Source organism: Coturnix japonica, chromosome 18 (assembly GCF_001577835.2).
Source record: "Coturnix japonica isolate 7356 chromosome 18, Coturnix japonica 2.1, whole genome shotgun sequence".
NCBI lineage: Eukaryota > Metazoa > Chordata > Aves > Galliformes > Phasianidae > Coturnix > Coturnix japonica.
Genome location: NC_029533.1, coordinates 9,318,550 through 9,342,413, shown reverse-complemented (window position 1 = coordinate 9,342,413; position 23,864 = coordinate 9,318,550). Strand labels below are relative to the sequence as shown.

General features: G+C 48.1%; 2 protein-coding genes and 1 long non-coding RNA gene across 9 annotated transcripts; 2 read left to right on the top strand and 1 right to left on the bottom strand.

Annotated features, from left to right (window-relative positions):
• The first annotated feature begins 448 nt into the window (after window positions 1-448).
• On the top strand, window positions 449-7,778 carry JPT1 (Jupiter microtubule associated homolog 1). Its single transcript, XM_015880258.2, has 5 exons — window positions 449-671; window positions 2,875-3,017; window positions 3,622-3,716; window positions 4,264-4,291; window positions 6,799-7,778. The coding sequence occupies exons 1-5, from the start codon at window positions 616-618 to the stop codon at window positions 6,945-6,947; spliced, it is 471 nt and encodes a 156-aa protein (XP_015735744.1). The 5' UTR covers window positions 449-615; the 3' UTR covers window positions 6,948-7,778.
• ARMC7 (armadillo repeat containing 7) lies at window positions 7,080-10,359 on the bottom strand. 2 transcript variants are annotated; one of them, XR_004309234.1, is made up of 4 exons: window positions 10,170-10,359; window positions 9,948-10,091; window positions 9,097-9,486; window positions 7,080-8,215 (listed from the first exon to the last, which is right to left on the bottom strand). XR_004309234.1 is itself a non-coding variant. In XM_015880256.2 (3 exons), exons 1-3 carry the CDS (start codon window positions 10,234-10,236, stop codon window positions 9,149-9,151), a joined length of 549 nt encoding a protein of 182 aa, XP_015735742.1. In that variant the 5' UTR covers window positions 10,237-10,359; the 3' UTR covers window positions 8,517-9,148. The 2 variants fall into 2 exon arrangements, 1 of the variants encoding a protein (XP_015735742.1); XM_015880256.2 differs by lacking the exon at window positions 7,080-8,215 and having other exon boundaries at window positions 8,517-9,486.
• Window positions 10,358-23,728, top strand: LOC107322335. 6 transcript variants are annotated; one of them, XR_004309236.1, is made up of 4 exons: window positions 10,358-10,781; window positions 13,422-19,558; window positions 19,847-22,818; window positions 23,629-23,728. It is a non-coding gene; the product is annotated as an uncharacterized LOC107322335 (long non-coding RNA). The 6 variants fall into 6 exon arrangements; XR_004309240.1 differs by lacking the exon at window positions 10,358-10,781 and having other exon boundaries at window positions 13,447-13,560; window positions 14,113-19,558; XR_004309239.1 differs by lacking the exon at window positions 10,358-10,781 and having other exon boundaries at window positions 14,144-14,250; window positions 15,591-19,558.
• Window positions 23,729-23,864: the final 136 nt, after the last annotated feature.

The window sequence follows — 23,864 nt, the reverse complement described above, 5'->3', positions numbered from 1 at the left end:
GGAGATCAGTGGACTCACTTGGAAATACTGACGCTTTAGAACGTTAAAGCTGCGCTTTGCGATGTGTTTCTGTCCATCTTTAAACAACCCCGTTGTATTTCTAAGGTCGGCGTTCGTTGCCTCCTGACGTGCCGGGCGCGCTCAGCTCCACGCGCGGCGCCGCGCTGAGTTTTGTGTCGCGTGGCGCGCGGCGGAGCCAATCACGGAGCAGCTGCAGTGAGCGGCGCGTCCTCCCGCCTATCGCCAACCGCCATCTCCGTCACGCGGGCAGTCAGTCGCTGTAAAGCGGACGTATCGCTCGACCAATGAGATTGAGAGGATGAGACAGGGCGCCTCAGGACGGACCAGTAGGCGGGCCGAAGGGCAGAGTGACAAGGCGTTGCCCAATAGAAACTCGGCCTTCTGTTTGAACCATCCAATGAGAGGGCCTGTGGGGGGCGGGCCTTGTGCACTCTATAAATTGCGCGACCGGGGCGGGCGGCGGCTGCAGTTGTCACCGGCAGCAGCGAGGACAGGGCGAGAGGGGGAGGGAGCTCCGTTCCCACGACCGTCGCTCCCCACCGCCGCCTTAACGGAGCCCTTTCCCCTTCCCCCGTGTTCTCCGTCCTTGCCGCCATGACCACCACAACCATCTTCTCGGGCATGGACCCCAGCGGCAGGAACAGCTCCAGGTCCGGTGGGGATGAAGGGGCTCTGCGGCCCTGGGGACCGTTAGTGACGAGCGTGGCGGGTCTGCGGCTCCGAGCGGGGTCGGGCTGTGACGGAGCGGCCGGACGGACGGGGCTGATTAACGGGCCTCGGGTCGACGCCGGCCGGGAGTCAGAAGCGGCGGCTGAGCGGGGGCCGGGAACGTGCCGGGCCGAGCGGCGGGTCGGACCGCGCCCAGCGGGGACACAGCCGGGTGTGGGGCTGGTGTGCGGCTGCGGGCGGGGGACGGGCCGTGATCGCGTTATGGCCGCGGGCGGGGGGCGAGTCGCGGGGGTGGGAGCTCGGCAGACCCACCCTGAGCTGCCGCCGCCTCCGCCGCTTCCTGACAAAGAAACGAGGCGAATCCTTGGGCGTAGCGCGGCCGGAGCGCCCCGGGGGCACCTCACCTCACCTCACCTCACCTCTCCTCACCTCATTTCTCCTCTCTCCTCCTCTCTCCTGCTCTCCCCTCCCTTCTCTCGGTGCCGCCCCCGCCCCCCCCCGCCCGCGCGCCCGCCGAGCAGCCCCGTTGTTGGGTGGGGCCGAGCCGCTCCATTGTCTGCTCCGCCGCCCGCCCCGCGCAGCGCCCGAGCTGCGCCCCGCGATTCCGCCCCTCGGGTTCCCTTTGAGGTGGCGGCCGCTGCCCGCGCCCCGTCCGGCGCTGCCCCGCTTCGTTGTGCTCATTGTGTACCGCCGCTTTAACACTCGGCTCGCACCGAGCATGCTCGGGGAAGGGAGCGGGGGGGGGCGCCTTAACTCGGCTCCGCAGCCCGGGCCTGAAGGCGGCGGTGAACGAGGAGCGAATGTAGCGCGGAACAAAGGGAACTTGTCCTGTGCTGAGACACGTCAAACACCGGGACGGGGAGAAGCTTCTAATGAGACCTGCCAGCCTCCAACTGGTGTTGGCAAAAGCGATTATTTAATGGTTTAAGTAATTGCTCTTTTGCTGCAGTTACTCTTTCTGTTAATTTCATTAAGTCTTTGGAAACTTACGCTGTCAGGAGAGCAGTGGTTTCACCGCTGTAGTAAAATAACGATGATGTAACGTGTGGGCGTGGGCACTCGAACACTGTGCTCTTCACACGGTAAGTGCAACAGATGAGGCTGAGAAATACACGGGCATCTCTGTATTAAAAGAACACCAAAGTGGCTCCGGAAATTCAGGATCATGGTCTCGTATCTCTTCATTTGGAAAGGAGAAGCAGCAAATTGTAGGAGTGTTCTTGGATTTCTTACATACGTTACCCAATTGGCTGGAATCCTCCCGATCTTGTAATTAAAATCAGGTTAGCAGCAGTAAATACCCATTTCAAACACTTTATTATTTTCTGGCTGTGGTCTTGAAGTCCGATAGACTGGGAAAGTGTTTTTGAGCTGCATCCCCAAAGCAGTAGGGACAAAGCCTCAAAAATCCAAGTGCTGTAACCAGTTGTGGTGGTGCTGCAAATTCTTTGTGTTGAATTCTGGTGTATTCACAACAACACGGAGCTTGTTAAGTTCTGACCTGTTATAGTTCCAGTCTTTTATTAAACTACTAGAAGCGGGAGCGTGTCCCTTCCCTACTTAGACCTGGGCTGTGTTTGGGCGCTGAAATGTCTGTAACATCCGCCCATAGGCTGCCTCCAGGTGAGGGCTTTTCTGATGGAACAAATCTATGAGGCTGCAGCCCAGTTGCAAGCAGCGCTGTGGCTCATATGCCACATTTTACTCTTTGCTGTACCACCAGTTTGAAGATGAATTGCCTTCACAGGGTTCTCTAAAGGAAACGTCACAGCTGTTGTTGTGTTCCTGGATTCTGACATGCCCCCATAATATTTTTTTACTTTTAATGGGGTCAGGCTGAAGACTGACAACAGCTTTTGTTGATGCTGAGAGAAGAAAGGGTGCGAGCAGAGTACAGGAATTGTTAGACTTGATAAATGACACCAAAGAGAAGAGCAGTGGAGATAAAATGTCTGGATTGAATGCTGGGAAGCCGTTCAGCTTTATAGGTCGAGTTATGCACTCAAGACATATCAGTGGGTGTCAGTTATTCAATGCCAGGTCCTAATACAGACACCTCATGTTGTTTACGTTGGCAGCATTCAGCCCATACAGCTACAAGAGCCAGCAGGGATCTCTGAGCATATTAGGCCTTCTTTGTAAGTTGCTTAGTGCTGCAGGCTGTAAGGCTGCATCTCTCTGCAGAGTGCTGCGTCCTCCTGGTGGTGGTTCCAACTTTTCCTTGGGTTTTGATGAACCAAAAGAACAACCCACACGAAAGAACAAAATGGCATCCAGCATCTTTGGAACTCCTGAAGAAAATCCACCTTCCTGGGCTAAATCATCGGGTAAGAGCGCTGCTTTCTTTGCAGGTTTGCTGACATGCATTAATCCATTTTTGGGTATCTACAGGTGGAAACCTGAGTTCACTTCTTGCTTTGTAGATCAGGGCTAGAAATGAGGATTACTAACATGGGATTTATTATTACTATTTATTTAATATGTGAACTTTGGACCTAGGCATTGTTGCAAGCAGGTAGCTAAGGGGGAGTGTATTTTCGGATGCAATTTCTCCAGATGAATTACGTTAGAGTAGGGCAAACTTGTGACTTAGTATGTGGGATAGGAATGATTGTTCTTGGTTAATCAGAGGAGGCTTTGCTTTGCATTGTATCTGCATCTGGGATTACATTTCCATTTTGTAGATCATTTCCCATATAGATGGCCATAGGACCCTGCTTTCCATCTAAGTGATGCCCTCAGCTGCACAAATTGCTGTTGTAGTTTGTGAGTCATACAAAGATCCAGGACAAACTTCGAATGGTAAAACTTTAATTCAAAAAAGAAGGAGGGGGAGAAGGAAAAAGAGCAAAACACGCCACACCATTTTTTCATCTGCTTTCCCAGTAAGTTAATTTTGCAGCCAATCAAAGAATCAATCTCTGCTTCTAGGGACAAAGCCAGGTGAAATCAGGGAAGACACTGAATCGTCTGGACCACAGAGAAATTCAGCTGATGTTGCCTGTGGAGATGTGGTAGATCCAAAGGTCAGTATGATTCCTGTGAAGAGCGTGGTAACGGGCTGCATCACTCTCTGTATGTGACTTTATCAGTGACATATGCAGAGTTGGAAGCACTGTAGAGTTTGAAACGTTCTTCAATCTGTTCTTACTGTTGCTGGTTCTCTTTCGCACGTGATATTTAGTAACACCATCAGATGTGTTTCTTTCCACACCAGCTGTTTACTCAATAGTGGTACAGAGCTTTTTAGTGTTACTCTGGCTTTTGCATAATGCCGTGATTAAAGCTAGAGACAGAAGCTACAGCTACAGTCCCAGGGGCATTTCTGTGTACTGACAACTGGAAATTCTTTTTGTAATTACCAACTTTCATAGATTCAACGCTGTTAAAACCTGGTGCTATTGTGGAACCTTGGCTGCTACTAGAGGACTTGCTGTATCTTTGTGTCAAGTTGTGTTCTGCACAGAGTGATTATGAAGAGAATGCTCAGCTGTTCATGTAATGAAGGAAATTATAGCGTTGTCAGAATTACATTTTGAACTGTAAGTTACAATGTGTTCTTCTCTTTTCTAGGGAGGAGATGGCGGTGGTGAAACATTCGGTGAGTTTCTCCATCAGGCTTGTAGTAAAAACATTTTCCACTTTTCTCACTTAAAATAGAAGATGGGAGAAAAAAAATCTCTCTCGAGAGGAGCTTGTTTTGTCTCTTGTTTCTGTCAGATCAGTAAAATGACCAAACTGCTTCAGCAGAAATTGCTGCTGCTGATATGGATTGTAATAGCAGGATGCCCCATTAGTCATCGGGTTAAAAATGAGAACAGTCCTGTTCATTTGTTTTGCCAGCAGCAGCAACTGGAATCAAGATCTAAACATGTGAAGGCAAGGTGGACTTACGTGATTGATAGGCTATACTATATTATAGTAGCTTATAATTAAATACTGTAGTTAACTTCAGAGGTTTCAGGTTCAGCTTTTACCTCTGTCCTATTGTCTTCTCACACAGCAAACACTCAATTCACAGAAATAATCAAGAACTGTTGTAGCATCTGAAAGCATCTGCATTAACTAGATTTTCAGTTCCTGTTGCTTTTTAAATGTTGATTTTTTATTTTTTTTTTTGTAAGGAAGTGAGTAATGACAATGCAGATTTAGTGTAAACCGAGGCACTTCACCTAGCAGCATGTGTGTTTACCGTAAGGGCTTCCTGTGTGTCTTTGAGGCTGAAAATCGCTTCTTAGTGGGATTTACCTTGAGAATAGCTGACTTCCTGATGTGTGGAATGTGACTGTTTACCGAGTACTTCCAAGTGTTACTTCTAACACCTCAGAGCTGTGGGAGATATCTTTAATCTCTGTATCACAAACAGACTTCTGCTGGGAGGGTGAGAGGTTTTCCAGAGTGCCTGTTAACACCTCTGAGTGTCGTAATTCCGGCAAAAATAAAAGATGTTTCCTCTTTCAGTTTTGGAAATTATTTTCTGTATGTAACTGGTTATAAAATGATAAGGTAGGTGTCAAGAAGGATGTGTACTTCCTGTTGGCCATGTCTGTTTAGAGGAAGAGAACTTGTACCTTTTGCAGAAATGTTTTTGCTTCTTGTTTGAAATCTGTAGTTCCTTTTGTACAAAAAAAGGTTCCAGTAGTTTGCAGTGTACTTGATGGCAAACTGACTCAGATTGCTGGGACTAACTAAAGAGAATCAGCACGTAATTGATGGTCACAAGTGACTGTCATTACCTGATGGTGAAGTCTGGTGTTCAGTAGAAAGATTATCATCCTGAGTACCTCACAGTGCTCCAGTCTGCTTGAAGCACAGACTCCTGTGAGCGAAGCACTGTGTGAATGGTGGCCATGGCCGCAGTTGTTCTCAGCTTGCTGAGTAAGCAGGCAGCAGAGTGTGTGAGCTGCACAGGCTCAAAGCTTAAAGCTTTGTATTAACTGTTCTGTGTGTGTGTGCCTGTGGGTTAGTGAAGGCAGCAGAGAATCTCAGGTTGCGTGAAGACTGGAGTTAGCTGCCGGGCTTCTTTGAGATTATTACAAGCATGGATATTCAGATGGTCACAAGTGGGTTTTCAGTGTTTCTGATAAAATCTTGCATCAAAAGTTTTTTAAAAAGCAGTGTTAAGTTGCCACAGCGTTGGTGAAAAGCATCTCTGGTGGATGAGAAGCTAAATAAAAAAAGCAGGAGGCAAAAGGTAGGATTCATAATTGCTGTTCAGGTTGAAAGATGGGCAGTGGTGCTGGGATTAGTTTTATTGGGTGCCTTCATCCATGACCTGGAAGAAGCAAAGAACAGTGGAGTCTTCACTTGCTGGTGATGGCTAAATTTTGTCAAGTAGTCAGATGTGCTGATGGTGAGAAAATGTCACTGTGTCACTGTGTTTGGGCCTTTGGCTCATAACTAATTCTGTTACTCTGTAAAAATGTGAGATGCTGATGATCTCACTGTCCTCATTAACTGTCAGTGAAGTAGATATATAAATTATTTGTCAGAGTATCTAAAGTGCTTCCTGTGAATAATCCCTTCTGTGTCCTGTCTTCCCTTGTGGTGGTTGTGGAATTATTTAAAATAGATGAAACTGGCACGTGCTTTCCAGGCAATGTAAATCTGAGCCCACCCATGCATGGATTTGCATTCCCTGGTCTGTTCTGCATGAAGCCTCAGAAGTGTCAGATATTCTCCCCTCTAACAAATTGGAAACATAGTGTGAGCTCCTCCTCATAAGCACTGATGCTTCTGTGACTCCATTCCCAGCACTTGCTCAGATTTGAGTTAGGATTATTGGATTATTAGGGTGGTCGCACACCAGGTACAAGACTTGATTGTAGCTGCTTGTCGGTTAAAAAATAAATAGAACAGAATTGCTGGGATCCCCCAATAGCAGCCTGCAGAATGCGGCTCTCAAGTGCCTAAGACTCAGCTGAAGGCACTGGAGTTCTGAAAAGCAGAATTTCAGGCGGCTGAAAGCCTGTCCTGCCAACAGGTGAAGGCAGCTCCGTGTGTGTGGCTGTAAGCCGGGATGAACTCACAGGAGCTGCCTGAGCCAGAGAGACCCTCTGCCTTTCGTCATCCACATCAAACACCTTAAAAAAGCTTTTTTTCTTCTAGAAAACACTGTTGCTGATGTAGAGGCTGCCCCAGGTCAGAATGAAGAGAAATCCCTGCCTGCTGCACCTGTTCCCAGCCCAGTAGCACCAGCACCTGCACCATCCAGGAGAAATCCACCCGGTGGCAAGTCCAGCCTAGTCCTTGGTTAAACCTTTCCTTTCCTTTCCTGACTGTTTTGAACTTGTGTCTGTTTCTTGCCCTTCTCCCCCCCCATGCTCGTGAGCCTGACTGTACATCTCGAATTTCTTTCAATTAAAAAGAAGCACTTTATGTACTCCATCTTTTTTTTTTTTTTTTTTTCCCCTGTCTTTTGAGATCAAGGTTTTTTCCCACTTTTGTCCTGTGTTTTTCCCCTAGATCTGCTGGAAGTTACATGAGTGTTTTCTAGTGATAGACTTGAGGGAAAGCTTTATGAAGTATAGTAATGTAATTGAAAGGAGAGTAGATTGGTCCTAAGTGTGCTTAGAGGGTTTCTGTCCTGAGGTTTGTAGAACCCCTTCGCTGTACGAGGGTCGAGAGACGTGGTTAAAGAGGCCAGCAAACGATCAGCAAGAGCCATCCCTTCTTCCACATGTGAACTGTGGGGATCCAAAGGAACTCCTTGTCTGTGTGGGGTGAATGCCTTGAGCCCTGCTGTGCCATTTGAAGTGGTTAGTGTACACCATGCTGCCTTTACAATACATTGATACTGGACCATTTTAAGCAGGGTATGTGCCAAATAGTGGCTGATGAGCAGCGTCACCTGGCCTGAGGCTGGGAGGGCATTGACTGGGCTTTGTTCGGTGAAGGTGGAGTGGATCGTAGAAATAAAGAACAAATTCCGGGGCGGTTTTTTCTTTTTTTTAGAACTGATTCAATGCTGTGCATGATCATGCTGGTGCTTGACCATGGGGTGAAAGCCTCATCCTTAAAAGTGTGTGTTGTAATTTCACGAAGCTGGACTGTTGCTTACAGTAAATAATATAGACATTTTGAAGCAATGTTTCCTGCGTGGGTTTTATTTGTGGGTCTGGTTCTGCACTGCTCTCAGTTGTCCTGCACTAATGGAGAGGGCTGGGATGGAGCGGAACAGGAGCGTGAGTGCAGCTGATGGGGCACCACCACGTGCTGCCTCCGTGTGAAGTGTCCAACATCTGCTTTATGAAAGAAGCGAGCAGCGGAGCAGGCTACAGCTCCTAAACACTGAGTGCAGTTGGAGCGCGCCCAGCCGTCCGATGAAGGTTCCCGCAGCGCACAGCGGAGCCGCCTGGCCCCGCACTAAGGCCAGGCCGGCAGTTCCACCCGCTTGTGGCCGGAGGTTCCACTCGGGGCCGTGGTGCCGCCAGGGGCCGCTCGGCTTCATGCGGGGGTTGCGGGGTTCACCTCACGGTGCCTCGTCCTGGTGCGGCCGGAGCCGCAGTGATGTTATGAAGAATAACTATAAAGACAAACAGCCAGCTGTGGTGTAAGCTCACTATGGCGTGTTTTGAGCTGAGTGGAGGGGGAGAAAGCAGAACTCTGGAACTCGCAGCCTTTCAGAAGCACCGTGGTAAAGGGCCACCCCGTTCTATGCCTTTGGGCAGTTTGCCGCCCTGGCTCCAGGTTACCTTTTGCACGATTGGCTGATCATAAAAGGAGAGCAAAGTGGCTCCAACTCCCAGCCCACGTGCATTAGTGGGAGCAGCAGAGGCTGCGCTGCAAGAGCTGTACAGGAACATTTACGAGCTTACACAGAACTGTTTACACAACAGCTCCGTTAATGTTTTATTAAGAAAAGGCTTTTCTTGTGAACCTGAATGCCATAAACCCTTTTCCTACCTGCACCTTTCTCACCAGTGGTAATGAGGGAAATACAGCTTTCTGCTTCCTGACCTATGGGATAGCTATCACCTGTTCTAGGGCAGGATGATAAGACAGTATGTATAGTACCAAAGGTATGTAATAGGATTGCAAATTACCAGGGCAGGGAAACGCATTTCTTCTGCAGGAGGGATGAAGTTTGGGTCATTTCAAAGTCATCTGAGTTGACACTGGAAAGCTGTGGCAAAATCAGCCAGGAACTGGAAGTGATACAAGCTGAACAATAACCCGAGCAGAGAAAGTAACTGCTATAAGGGTTATACCTGTAAGCTGGTTCAGAGCTGCACAGCAGCCATCACCTTTTTTATTTAAAATATTTGCTTCCATTTTCAGCCACGTTCTTGGCCTGTTATAGTGCTGTATGGTCCTTTTCAATACTAACTAAAATCCAATGCTAGTCTGATTTCCTGCTTTACTGTTCTCATCACACTCTTGACCTACTCAGCATTAGGTGCAGACCTGAGCAAACAGGGGGTGCTCCTCGCAGCAGCTCCAAGCTGCTCTGACAGCTTCAATCCTTCGGGAGAGGAATCCCCACCGCTGTGTGTTTGCTCAGGTTCCTGGCCTCTTCCACCTGCAGGGGCGTGCAATAATCCTCCAGGAAGATCGTGGCCAGATTGCTCAGCCTTCTGCTGGCCGACAGGGAGAAGCGAAGCATGCATTCCACCACCGGGAGAGCTGTGGTCTGCTGGCACGACTGCGGCGTTGTCAGATACATCAGGGCTGTGACTGCTGACATGACTGTCTCTTCGTTGGAGCTGGAGAGGCAGTTTATTATGGGCTCTACCCCATTGGCCTCCAGGATATAGTCTTTGTTAGTTTTATCCAAGCACAGGTTGCAAAGACCACCTGAAATAGCGAAAAAAGCATCTGACACATGCAAGACAGATTCTTTCTGCAGCCTCATCCGGACACACTCCATGCTCTGAAGGGCACCTCATCTGGGAATGAATGGCAGCAGCTGGAGCACGTTCCGTCTGTTGGTACCAGCAGTTGGGCCCTGACCTGTGTGGTGCCGGCACTGAGTTGTCCGCAGACGGACACTCCATCTTTACTACTTTTCTTAAGGCAACATGCACAGACAGTTTCCCTGTGTGGTAAGGGGGCAATCGGTCTTCAAGGTACCAGGAATTAAATGATGGGTTTTTAATTGCCCTACGTTGCCTTTTATTTTCTCCTGTCCATCTCAGTGCAGTGATGGCATTTATGGCGCCGTGTGGCTGCAGCGTTTATTTTCATTTTCCCCGGTTTGTTACCTGTGTTTTAGAGAAACAGGGAAAGCATCGGGGCGCACCCAGCGCTGTGCTCACCCATAGCGAATTCCACCAGGGTCTCGTCGTCCTCCGTCAGCATGTCGAGGAACAGGTCCAGCACCTGGAGCTGCCGCAGATACTCGTAGTTCTTGGGGTCGTAGGCGAAGTTGGCCAGGTTGGCCAGCACCTGCCGCCTGGCCTCTGCCGGGGAAGCAACGCGTCAAACGGGGCAAGGGGGGCTGTGGTAGATGGAGATTTCGCTTTTGTACGCGGGGTTACCTGGGCTGTCTGTCACCTGGAACTCCGTGACGAGGGCCTGCAGGTACTCCAACCTGCCCAGCTCCATCCCGAGCTGAGAACCAGAACCAGCCGATCAGCTGGACCGCGCCGCCGGCACGGGGCACAACGGGGCGCTCCGGACACCGGCGGCCGCCATGTTGTGGGCGTTACTCCCCGGCCGCCATGTTGTGGGCGGTGCGGCTGCTGGCTGCGCTCCGCGTGCGGGGCGGGCTGTGGGCAGCTCATGTGCGTCAATAAGTGAAGGCACATATCACTGCTGCACTCTGTATCTGGCAAACACGTGTTTTTATCGTTTCCCCCCTTTGTTCTGCACAGTTCTTCACCTTTCCCTGCCACCTGGTTGCTTGCCCCCCAGGCCTCAGAATTTACACCCCCGCGTGTGCTTCTCGTGCCTGTAACTGTGTTAGTGCACTTGAAGCGACATCTGTCATTACTAATATGGACCAGAGCGGGGCTGGTGTGAGAAGGGCAGAGAAGAGAAAGCAAACAAGGAGAAGCAAACCGACAGAAGTGTTTGAGGACAGTGGGACTGAGCAATAAGGGGAGGAGCGCGTTGCATTGGAGGAGGAAAATGCAGCGCTGAGTTCCCAGGTACCGTGTGTGTGTGTGGGCAGTCAGTAGGATTTTGCAAGCACAAAACCAATGGGAACTTTGTCCCCTGCAGTGATTTCACTGCGAGCAGCGTTTAGGAACAGCCCGTGCTGGTCGGGTGGTGCATCCCCGAGAGCTGCACCCTGCGGGTCACACTGCAGCGCTGCTGCTCACCTCACTGCGAGCTGCGTGCTCTGCTGCTTCTAGATTCTATCTTGTTTTGAGTCTAATCCAGGCTGGTTAACGGATGTGAGGAACATTGTGCATTTAATTTGAGCTGTCCCATAGAGTTTGGTAACATTCCCAGGTCTGTGGTCTGCAGAGATGTTCTGTAAGGGCTGCAGGCTGTGCTCGTGCTGCTTACATGACTGAGTGCATCTGATCATCACCGTGTGCTGCAATGCTGCAGGAAGTTTTCCTGGTCGTACACAACCATCTCTTGGCAGCAGTGCTGGCTCAGGCTGTTTGTGCGGGTGATGTGGGCCATATTTTGTCCATGTTGCACAGGCTGCCTGAGCATAGCTGTGGTATTAACAGCCTTAGGGGTAGTCTAATGACAGTGGTGCCCATTGATATCTCAACAGAGTTAGAATTTGGTCAATTTCAGGTTCTGGTGGGTGTGTTTCTTTTCTTGCAGTTACTGACTGGGTCTGCAAATTTTGCCAAACTCTTCATTTGAGTGATTTTGCAGTTCTGAGGTGTTTTAGAGTACGTAAGTTTGCCGTGACCTTTTGGGTTTGTTTGTTGTTTGTTTTGTTTTTAATTAAAGTTTTCCAAGATTTACCCTGGCAGACTATCTGAGTCTTATAAGGTTCACAGTTTTGCAATATTTCAAATGAACTTCCTGGTGAATGTTTCATAGCAGTAGGAAAAGGTGCTTGTTGCAAAATATGTTTAGCTCGCAAAGTTAACGATACATTTAATGACAGAGGGAGCAGGAAAGAGTGTGAGGGGACTGGGTGAGGGTTATTTGTCTCCTGACATTTCCTGTTGCTCTGCTGGCTGTCAGAGGTTTGTAACCTGGCTGCAGCATTAGTGTTTGTCAGTCATTAAGTCCGGGGTTATTCCACTGTCTGTAGATGTTAAAACAGGTGGTAATTAAGCTGTGCTTGCCCTACGTATTGGGACAACTATAAACTGGTGGCAAGAATTTTTATTGTTTTATTTTTCTTCTGGGCGTCAAGATTCTTTAAGACTGAGTATTAATGTACTGAGGGGCAATGTTTGTTACCCGCAGCATGCTCAGTGTGCCCAATGTCTTCAGTTACACGTTACTGAGCTCCTGCCCAAGGCAGCTGGGAGTTCAGGCTGGAAGGAGAGGTAGGAGGGGAGGGAGCTGGTTTTCTCTGTTATGGCAGGTCAGTCTCATTATTTACCTGTGGAAACACAGCTTAAAGTGTTATCTGTTTTCCATCTGAGGCTTGTTTCTGACCTGAAGATTCTAAAGGTATGTGTAAATAACCAGGGGAGATAACTGTTTTCAGGCAGCTTAAGTTCTGTAAGGCTGCGAGGAAGTTCTTAGTAAACAAGATGAAAAAAAGTGAGAAGGATGGATTTGTTTGATGTTTGTCTTCCCAGAGACCTCTCAGCCTCTGTGTAAGACTCCAATGGCCCTCGCACTGAGTCTGGGAGTATCAAAGATCAGCTCCATAAAGCACTCTCATAACTCCCCATCCTAAGTTATTGTGCACTGCTGTGTACAGCTGGGAAATAATTAAGAGTGAACAGAATTTCAGATTTAAGAATTACAGAAAGGAGAAGTGTCAGTCTGTTCAGCTGATTAGCTGTTCTGTTTGTAATGACTAGAACAGGCTTGAGACTTGATCCAAGGATGAAGCCCCCTCTTTTCCCTGGAAGAATGGCAGTAGCCTCAGTAAGCTGAGGGGCCACCAGTCCCTGTTTACTTTGTAGTTATGGGACATAACTGCATTTCCAAAAGTAGTAAACCTGGGACTAGAGAATAGATTTGTATCTCTCTCACTAGTAATCTTTTTGAAGTAGATGCTTATCAGGAATTGCACACTGGGTCAGTAATTGCAAAACACTACTGATGGAGATACCTCTGAGTTGTGGGAGCAGGAACTCTTCTGAAGGGCTGATACAAGTGTAACTCATAGGAGCATGTTGGGAAAAGCCTCTTATAGCCTAAAGTCTGCATGGATGTGAGAGTTAACACCAACTTTTCCTACTGTATTTTTCCCCCCAGATTTCTTTTTAATATATAGGTGTTATGTATGCTTGAGTGAAATCATCAGTAATGAAAGTGCTGGTGTGAGTCTGAGACTAAAGCATTCATTTCCACAAGGGGGAACTCCAGTGGTTCTGAATTTGGCTCTGTGTGTGGATGTTTACCTTCATTCTGTGTTGCTCCCCTGTGTTGTTTTGCAATTCCTCCCCCCCCCCCCCCCCCCAATAAATAAACAAACAAATAAATAATTGGTTCCAGTTAATGCTGGAAAGAGATGTATTTGTAGAAGCCATTATTCTCTTTTTATGATACATGGGAAGCACTTGAGACACTACTGATTATACAAAGCAGACAGTGTATGGTTTCAGTCCTTTTGTTGCTCTGGCATGGAACTATTGAAGCTTTGAAGAACTCATATATCGCTTGTAGAAAAAAATATTTGGTCTTTGCAGAGTCCTGTCTGAGCTGTGTGACTCACTTGGCAGCCTCCGCACTGTGTTTAGAGATGTGGGAAATAACAACACGCTTCCAGTCCAAAGTGTTTGCCTTATTCCCCCTTCCTCAACGTGGGAGACTACCAGGAAAGTTCACGTAAGTCTGCACCAAAACTACGTGTTCAGAGTAGGCAAGTAATAATTATGCAAGACCTACCGTTGTGCATAGCCATCAGTAATTATTTACCAGTGCTAATGAGAGGAATGTGTATATGAAATTCCAGTGACTTCAGAAAGGCACCACCTTAAATCAGTTGAATCGACATTACTTTTATTTCTCAGAGCTGGTTGCCATGGCTGTTGTCCCATGGCCTGCTTTAGGAAAATACAGTCTGTCCTTCAGCTGGCACCATGTGTTGGGCTCAGCCTGCGGTCCACACTGCTCACATGGAGTCTGACACAGCCCCACCGAGGGAGGCAGGTGATGGCTGTGGGATGCAGACCCTTGTTTTCTCATCTGTCATCAGGCTGGGTCTCGTGTGGCTCTGTGCAAACACATCATTGTTAATTATTCTCATATGCTTGTGATGTGCATAACTGCTAGAGTGGGTTGACTTTCAGACTGTGATTCGTTTGGTGTTTCATTGTATATGGTGGACTTGTCTGGAGGTACTTTTGAGGTGTCTTTCAATTTGTTTTTCTTTTCCAGAGCACAGAAGCTGAGCACCATGAATAGTGCAGCTGATATCAGGAAGAAACTCGAGGTGTAGAAGACATAGCGGAAATCACTGGTTATATCCACCAGGAGACCTGAAATGGAAACCACAGCTTAAAGACAGGATGTGTGGTAAAGACACATATCATATAAAGGTCATATAAATGACATTTATAGAAATGATAAATCTAACCAATTCGGGAAGATGCCCCATAGAAAAGATAAGCATTCATAAATGAGTTAAGATCTGTTCTCCAGATTCTAAAGCTTGTTTGTAGTCATTTATCAGGCGGTGTTTCTGTTTCTGTGAGAAGTATTTTCTGATACACAGAGAAATCAGGAAAGGAAGGAAATTGTAACTTTTTCCCCATGTACTGATTGATCGTTTACTTACCAGAGGACCTCTGTGTCACTGCTACTTTTTGGGTTTTGGAATGAATGACCTTAGTACAACCCAGGTCAGAAAACAGAGCAAATAAATAAGGAAGTCTTTCCAAGACTGACATGTTTGAATCTGGAAACTTGTAATAGTGTGAGAAAATTTCGCAGCACACTGGGCATTGCAACTAACTTTGAGTGCCTCAATGCACAACATTTAGAAGAATATGTCAAGTGAGTATTTTAACCCTAACACTAGAGATAGAAGGGCAAAAGGCATTCAGGCAAAATATATGATGTCTCCTCAACAGGTTGCTTATTTATATATGGATAAGTCTTCAACATATTTTTGATCTTCAACAAGAAATTGAGCTTATCTTGCTGTACCAGGATCCTAAAGGTCCCTTCCAACCCAAGCCTCTACCAGGTTGCTCACAGCCCCATCCAGCCTGGCCTTGAGTGCTTCCAGGGAGGTACTTCTTGGACAAGTCATTCAGTGGTTTTTGGAGTGAACTGTGAAATCTGTGAGTAATTCATTACATTTGAGGCCATAACTAGTTTCCTTTCTTGCCTTCAGACAAAAATGAATACACTCCAGAACCAGGAAGAACAAAGAGTGGAAGGGGCTTTTACTATAAAGTTGCTTCAATTATGTAGAGCTGGTAATACTTCTGATCACAGTACATGTATGGATGTTTGCAGTTTCTTGAGACTTCATAGATAAATCAGTGCATACTAGGAAAGCAGTGAGAGTTCTATGACAGCATGATCCTACTACTGTAATTCCTCTCTGTATTCTGCCACTCAAAGGGAAAGGAGTTCTCACTGCTGTCATGCCTATGGAAGCTGCCTGCCAAATGTGCAATATTTTCACCATCTACTGTTGCTTCAGAGGCACTTGGGCAGCTACAGAAATTATCCTTGTTCAGCTGTGAGAAGGACATTCCTTTCTGACTCTCCCTTTTATATTGCTCCCTCTGTGTAACTCAGCTGCCTGTGTGGACTTGGAAACTCATTCATTCCTCTTCAGTATGCTCCCGAACACTTGTCATCAGTGTCTAAAAGCCTTGTTTTTCTCCAATTTGCTTTAATAGCTTTTCTCACCTGTCAAAGGGGGTCCAATGAGGAGTGTGATACTCTCCAGGATGGTGAAGAGCCCTAGAGCACTTGAAAACCTGTCCATCTCCACCACATCCATCAGCACCTGGAATGTGAGGGCCCCAATGCCACTCATGGCTATACTGAGGATGACGCAGTAGAAGATGAGCATGCTGAATTCGGCTGAGATAATGCAAATGAAGTTGCTCAGCCCATAGAGGAGCACAGCCAGGCTGTACAGGTAGATGCGTCTCCCTGTGAAGACTGATTGTCCTGAGAGCAGCCCTGTCAGAGGACGTATGAAGATGTTGATGAATCCAATAATGGAGATGAGGAGGGCTGCCCTGCGTTCCTCCACTCCATTCTGGATGGCATAAGGTACAAGGTAGACATGGGGTAACACAAACCCCATCATCATCCATGTCACTCCAACTGTGTAAATCTGGTACCCTTTGTTTTGACAGAAGATATCAAAAGCCAGGTACTTCTGCAGTGCCTGGAAGCATGCTATCTTCCTGGTTTGTTCCTGGAGCTTTAGGTGGGGAGATGTTCCACTGGACAGCTGAGCCTCTTCCGCTCCACTCCCTGGCTCCTCTCCTGGGCTGGGAAACTGCAATAGTGATCCCATTGCAAACTCCACTGGTCTCATAACAGCACCACAAACACAACAGTTCAACAGTATTCCTCCAAAGATAAGAAAAGTATTTCTCCAGCCCATCTCATCCAGCAGGTACTGAGAAAGAAGCGGCCACAATGTCAAACCAATAGAGACACCAGTGGATGCCATGGCATTGGCCAGAGTTCGCCACCGCACAAAGTAGTAGCCCAGTGCAGTCACTCCTGCCTGGAAGCTGAAGCATGACCCCAGACCTAAAGATAAGAATGAAAGAGAAAACAACAGTACGTGATGTCTCTGCAGTGTCTTACAAGGTGAAAAAGAGCCCCAAACCCTGATGTTCCCACAGGTGACTACATCCCATCCCCCAGAGATTAATGATCAGTAATCCCAAATGAAGGGCAAATGAGGATGTTATCCCAACACTGCACTGCAAGATGGAAGAACAATTCCCTGTTCAAAGGCAAAAGGCTGTGAAGCTCCTTTGCTCTCCCCTCAGAGACCTGTAGCCTTTTCCAGGGAAAAGCACTTTGATATGAGCTGACTGGGTGAGGTGTGTGTTAAATGGGTGTGAAAGGCAAACCTACCCAGCATGCAGTTTCTGCTGAGCTGTGGGATTCTGATTTATTCTGTTTTACAGCTAAGTGAAAAATGTGAGTGCTTAGACCGGACTTTTACCACTTCCCAGAGCAGCAGCTGGATTTTGCTGCTGTTCCTTGTACTTACCAGTGATGAAGCCAGCTGTTAGGTAAAGCTGGCTGAGGGACTTGCAGAAGGAGCTGGACACCATGCCCACACTGCTGAGTAGGCCTCCAACCATGACAGCAAACCTGCAGCCAAAGCGCTTCACGAGGATGCTGCACAGAGGCCCTGGGAGCAGTCAGAAAAGTAAAATAAGAAGGAGGTTGTTAGGGAAGAAAGGATTGTTTTGTGGGTGCTGGAATGCTGCAGTTATCAAACATTTTAGGCTGGAGAGCCTGCAGATTGTCCCAGCAGTGAAATTTAAGGAAGGAACCAGAAGTAGAGAATGCATTCCCTGATCCTCCAAAGAGCTTGGTCAGCTTGTTGGCTAATGGGAGTGCACCCATGATCTGCTTGGGTTTTGGACATTAAATAGGATTCCTAAGCTTCCCTGTGATTCATAGTAGGTAAAAGTTTTGGAAGTGTGATTCTGTTCTCATGTTGTATCGGTTCTACAAATAATTTTTGGCAATTTTGGTGAGTTCTATGAGAGTGGGGTAAATAACAAGGTTCCTAATGTCATGGACTTTGGGAGAGGGTAAGGATAGTTGTGACCTGCAGGCTGCCAATGGGAAGCATTTCTCTCTGCATGTTCTGGTAGAGGAGGCGTTGATGGCAGCTTCACTTTGTGTTCCTGCCAGGATCTGCACTGTTTTCCAGGCTTTATTACTAATGTTTTTTCCTCCTCTTAACACTTAAAATTATGTAGGCAAATTCAAAAAGGCTGCAAGCTCCAGAATTAGGAATCAGTCAGTGTGGGGAAAATAACTTGTGGCATATTTGTGACCTAAAGCAGGACTTGGTTTGAAATGAAATCCGCATAATCAAGCGAGCAGTTGAATGTTATTAGCATTAGGACTGTGTGTATTTTGATCTGCTTGGGAGATTTTCACCTTGGACTTCGACTGGCCTTTGAAAAAGTATTCATCAGGCTGTGATACAGCCAGTGACTGTGTTATTTCCCAACAAAACTGCTGCATTTGTACTAGTGTGACTCTGGAGAGTTGTATTTGCAATGCCCTTACAAATTCTGTTGGTGAATGTGATCACCATGAGGCTGCTCTTTTCTTGTGCAATTAATCCCTTTTGGATCTATATTGGCTGTCTTTATATTAACTTTCACTGCGGTCCCAGACTCCCACAAAACAATTACTTAATTATTGAAGATAGAATTGATATTTCCTTACAGATGCTGCCAGACTTGTCTTTCCTCGGCATGTTGGGACTGAGCTGCTTTTCAGACCATTCCCAGAGCCATTGGTTCCCATTCTTTTCCTTCCCACTAACGGCACCCAGACCACAGGTCGTGCCCAGCAGCTTCCCAAGTCAAACAGCCACAGCACCGCTCTGTTTCTGTTGAACTTAGTGCCGATTCCTTCTGCAGCTGCTTCACCCGAGGTCTTTCCTTCTGTGCCTTGCAACTCTGGGCCCAGCTGCTTCTGCTAAGGTGCAAACTCTCTTTCCCCCATGTCCAGTTATCAGCCAAGTACTGCACAGTGATATTGAACCTGCTGCAGCCATCACATCAGTACGACTCAGGGCTCTGCTTTTTGTTTTTCCCCATACTGCTGTGTCACCTGTCAGCAATATTGGAAAAGGGCAACTGTGAACCAAGAGAGCAGCTCAGTGGGAGTCATTCTGTGCTTTGCTAACTGGAGTCCACATGGACTGTGCCACTGCCCAAGGAGCTGCTCTCAGCCCTGAACCTCAGATGGTGGCCTGGGGGAGCAGAGCAGGTACGTGGAATGGAATGGAAGAAAGTATCCCAGATCCAGTGGTGGCTGCCAGCTTATTTAATCATAACTGTAAAAAATAGTTAAGTTCTCATTGTCCTGGAGAAGCTGGGCTGAGAAAGAGATCCACCTTCCTCGTTTTGGTTATCTCTTAGAGTGGTGGATGAGAAGTTGGTATATGCGGACACTTGGTGCTGGGCTCTGTGGGCATGCAAGTAGCTTTGAGCAACCTGCACAGACCTCCCTGTCCCTTCCTCCCCAGGGAAATGCTGAGTACCCTCCTAAGGCCCCATGTCCATGCTGGAGCCACAGGAGGCAGCAGAGGGCATCCCTATGGCCTCTACTTACCGCCTGCGTGCAGCACAGCAACCATGATGGAGGGGAACCACGACGTCTCGCTGTTGGTGGCCTGGAACTCATGCTGGAGGTCAGTGAAGAAGACTCCAATGCAGGAGGGGAAGCCCAGCGTCAGCCCCTGCAGCACCACTGCGGCCACCAGGACCATCCATGCCCATCCCTGGTCCTGGACTTTGGCAGCTCCCCGCGCTGCTGCTCCTCCTTGGGCCATGGCTTCTTTCTGCTCGCCGGCAGCCTGCTGGGGAAGGGAGTGCAGCTACCATTCAGCCCTCAGCACAGGGAACGGACCTACGGAGACAAGGGCTGTGGGTATTCCCTGGGCTCAGAGGCACCAGCGTGTCCCAAGCCCTTGGCAGTGCATACTCTGGACTTCTTGCTCTGCATTTCTTCCAGGGCCTCCCTTCCTTCTCTCTGCAGGATCCTGGCAGATTGCTCGAGAAATGACTGCCTTCCCCTTTTATATTGCACAAGACAGTGAGCGCAGCCAGGTACAGAATGGGACCACACCTCCCTTGAGGTATGAACTGGCCTTACCCAGTTCCGCCCTTATTTTCCCTTTCACCTGCTTTCATCATACAGAGTCCCCTTGCTGGCAATTGCTAAGGTCACCAAGTCCTCACACAGAGGAGTGAGCAAAAAACCCTGCAAATGCCAAGAAAAATAGAAACATATAAAGCTCGCATGTGGCAGCATACAGTCATACTGCACATATGGTTCAAATCACTAGTGTTGAAAAAACATTTTAGAAGTCACTGATTAATTAGGATCCAGTGATCTAAGATGTGCTTTTGCTTTATCTCTTTAGGTCTGGAGCTGCTTCTGAGAGATGCCAGGTTTGCTTCCTGTGAGATCAGCAGTGTGACACAACGAGCATTTCACACGCATAAAGGCACAAAACAAATCTTTGGCAGCTGGACAAGCTCAAGAAAAGCACCCGTAAGGTTTGCACCACACAGTATTTATTTAGCACTCGACTAACGTCCTACCCCTACAACAATAGCTACAGCTGAGTGTTGTGTGCAGCTTTAAAAATGAATAATAACTCATTCCTGCTCATTATTTCAAGCTCGCCATGGCAACATGCTCAGAATCAGTTCCATACCTGGGGCTGGACCAGGCCTGGCGATGCGAGGGGCAGAAGCGCAGCGCGGGCGGCTCATCGTGGTGTGCTGGGTGCTGCTGCTCCAGCACTGCCCAGCAGCTCTGATGGAGTCTTTTGCAACGTTAAGCTCAGCATCATTCTGTAAACAGGGCTGCTGTGCCGGCTGGCTCGCAGCCAGGGAAAAAAGGGCTGCAAGCAGAGGGGGCCTGTGGGAAGGGGCTCTCACATGCAAATCATGGTGGTGGTGCTCAGCACACTTTAATCCTTTGTCCACTTTAGCTGGGTGCAGATAATGCAACTAATTCAAGTGCTTGTGTCTCTGGTGTGAATGTGCTGGATGATGGCCTAAAACCTCTCCCCGGCAACAGCAAACCCCCCCAAAAAAGGCAGAAGCACAGCTCCTCTCTGTTCCCAGCTGCCCTGCCCAATGTCTTAGCGTGTCCAGCAGATTTTCTTCCTTCTCCTTGGAAGAGCTTTACATTCAGCCTGCAGATGATGATGGTATCTATACATCAGCCTCAGTGAGAGCTGGCAGCTGGTGGGCTACCTTGTGAGGAAAGCAGCCCAGTTCTTATCCAAAACTGCTCATCGGGACACAGCAATGGGAGGAGAAACCAGGAGAGTGGATGGGGCAGCTCTGAGCTGGTAGGATACCTATGGCTGGGAGCAGGGAGGGCAGCAGGGGGAAAGGCTCTCTAGTTCACAGTACATTCACTCTGCATCCTGCTGCATGGTTGCAGCATCCTCTTGCTGCCCTGCCTCAGCCCAGTGTGAGCTGGGCAAGTGTTTATGAATGTAAAATAGGTTGTGTGCACAGAGGTCAGGTGTTTACTGTAAACGGAGCTGGGTAGTAAAGTCCTGGGGGGTCACTCCGTGTCTGTTGGGGGTAGGAAAGCCAAGCACTTCTCTTGGTAAACATCTCTATGAGTGACTTTTTAAGTTCCTTTTCATCCTGTGTTTTATGCCAGGTGACTTTCTCAACATCACAGCATTGCTCCCACCTTCTCCCCTGCAAAGGGTGAGTCCTGCTGGCACTGATAGGTCCTAATTAGGCTGAGCAGCTTCATCTGACTCGACTCCCCTCCCCCACATTCTCCCCACCTATTTTGATTCCCAAGTTGCATTTAAGCCTGGCTCCTTGCCTAGCGCAGCCTTTGGGCAGATATCCCAGTACTGTTCTTCTCTTGGCTTGGTCTCAGCTCTGCCTGACTGCCCTGAGCTCATCGGTTACCAAGAACACAGGTGGAATACCAGGTGGGATGTCTGTTTTGGAGGTTCAAAAATGACTCTCTCCCAGTACTGAAGACGTTGGCTTGGAGGTAGGAAATGAGAGCTGAAGTGACTGATGTAGTGGTGCAAGTGCCGACAGCTTCCATTGGCTTGGAGGAATCTGTCAAGATAGAGCTTGCCCTGGTGGGTGACTGCATGTGGTTCTCCTGCGTGCTGGTCCTTGCCCTCCTGATGCTGTGTTCCTCCCCATGTTGTCCTGTGTGTGCTGATGTCTGGTGTCCAGAAGCTTCAGAGCTCGATCTGAGAAAGATGCGCTTGGGCATCTTCATGCTGGAGTTGGCTCTCATTAATGGGGAGTTAATGAGTGGCTGTTTGGAGGAGGTGTAAACAACACTGCTGTTAGCTGTGTTGTAGGTGCAGACAGAGAAACAGCCCTGCTCTAAGATGATGATAAAAAGGTGTTGCTCTCTTTTTGGGATGTCTCCTTGCCCTCCTTGAGTGATCAGGTATTTCAGGGGTTATTTGCTGGGATAGAAGTTGGGTTAAATCTTCAGTGACCATTTCAAAACCAGTTCTAGGTGGAAGGATGTGACTACGGTCCTTATTTCCCAAACAAGTCAGTAAGCTGGGTTACAAATATTTATGAGCTTTCAACCTGCAAACAGATGTGACTTTGCCCAGGGTGCAGGAGAGCGTGGGCAGAGGGTGAGCCACAGTGTTATGTGAAAACCAAGACAGCATATGGGCACTGAGATGCACTCATGGCCGCGGGCAGAGCTCTGTCATCTCCTAGACTTGCAGAGAGGAAAAATGCAGCTGTGGTTTCCACTCCCCTTTGTTGGAGCCTTAGGCCATGAGTTTGGATGCTGACAGATGCCTCAACTAAGCTGCAGCCCTGTCTGGCATGCAGATATGGGGTGGGTCGACAAGGCTTGAAGGTGTTGTCCTGAACCTACTGGAGTGGTTCAGCTGTGGTTGGTTCAGCTGTGGTTTCTGCTGCCGTGCCTGCATGCACCCCTTGCATGACACCGTGTGGTGAGTGTCTCATCTTGCACAACTTCAGTGCCAAGCTCTGCTGTGGGCATGTGTTTAGCCCTCCCTGCTCAGCTGCTTTACAGCAGCCTCAGGGCAGCTGCAGTGGGCAGCAGCAAATTCTGGTTCAGAGTAAGATTAAGTTCATCCAAGTTTCCCCACTGTTTACTCATCTACCCTCCTCCCCCTCCTCCTTTCCCCTCCCTGTGTCAGGCCTGAATCACGACTGTTACTTAAATTCTGGCATCGCCAAATCTTGACACGTTGTCTCTTTTTTCTCTTTTATGTATGAGAAAATCAGAGAAATGCTTCAGTTTGCCTTTGTTCTCTGAAAGTAACCAAGAAGGACTCCACAATCTAACAGGACTTTTCCTCTTGGCAAGTCATCGCAAATGAATGAGAACCACATGCAGGTACTTAATTTATATCCTTCTTCCCCTAAAACGTATTATTTGTGTTGGAAAGGCTGTGAATGGGTGCACAGAAAGCACAGGCTGCAGACATTCTTCATATGCTTCAAACCCATTTCAGAACCTTTATTGGAAAAACAAATTAATTGCAGCATCTCAACTGTAATTCAAACACATTAAATAAACAAAGAGAAACAGTAGCAATGGGCACCGACAGTGATAAACTGTACAAAACCTCGGGGTTTGCAGGTAAACCCACAGGCAGGAGCCCACAGCCCAGCTGCAGGGCTGGGAGCTGCTCCTTCAATGCTGCCTCATCAGTCACCCCTGAGAAAATCTGTTTAAAAATGTACAGAAACAGAGACGCCGTTAGAGGTTTTCTCCAGTCTTGCCATAATGGAACAACTTTGGCCAGTTTAAAAACCAAACCCTGAAGAGTCTCACTTCCCATTCCCAGGATTAATGTTTTGAAGTGAACTTTCCCAGGAGGTACAAACATTTCTGGATATCCAGTACCTCTCCCCCCATGTGCAGCGTGCTGCCTTTGAGTGAACGGGCCAAATCTCATCTTCATTGTTGGTTTTGACATATTGTGACTGAGTGAAAGGTGACAAGGAAAAGCCCTGTGCTGAGCAATAGAGATGCAGCTGGTGTATCTGCTGAGCGGCCCTTGGCCTGGGGGTACAGGTCATTAACACTATCAGGGAAGGAGAAATCCTCCACTGGGATTGTACCTTCATGGTCTTTGTGCTTGGTCCCAAGTATCATCCAACAATGAGGGCTATTCAGGAACAGACTGTTTTTCTATGACAGCCCTAATGAACTCAGTGTCTGTGCAACTGAAGCCAAGAAGACTCAAATGCACTGACAAGCCCTCGCTGCAGAGAGCAGCGTGAAGGGAGATCCACGGTGCAGCTTTGGTAAGTCTTTCACATGTATGAGTTAAACATGAGTTAAACAGCTGCTCTGCTCAGCTGGGAATTGTTGGTTTTTTTGTCTCTTTGTGGCTCAGGAGGGAGTGCAATGTGTGATGTGTGATGCTATCACTA

Excerpts from the sequence above, each read along its gene's own strand:
- JPT1 (XM_015880258.2), top strand. The coding sequence starts at position 616 with ATGACCACCACAACCATCTTCTCGGGCATGGACCCCAGCGGCAGGAAC. Across the intron at positions 672-2,874 it reads AGCGGCAGGAACAGCTCCAG|AGTGCTGCGTCCTCCTGGTG; the intron begins GTCCGGTGGGGA and ends ATCTCTCTGCAG. Across the intron at positions 3,717-4,263 it reads GAGATGTGGTAGATCCAAAG|GGAGGAGATGGCGGTGGTGA; the intron begins GTCAGTATGATT and ends TCTCTTTTCTAG.
- ARMC7 (XM_015880256.2), bottom strand. The coding sequence starts at position 10,236 with ATGGAGCTGGGCAGGTTGGAGTACCTGCAGGCCCTCGTCACGGAGTTC. Across the intron at positions 10,092-10,169 it reads CCAGGTGACAGACAGCCCAG|AGGCCAGGCGGCAGGTGCTG; the intron begins GTAACCCCGCGT and ends CTTCCCCGGCAG. Across the intron at positions 9,487-9,947 it reads CCTGGTGGAATTCGCTATGG|GTGGTCTTTGCAACCTGTGC; the intron begins GTGAGCACAGCG and ends TCGCTATTTCAG.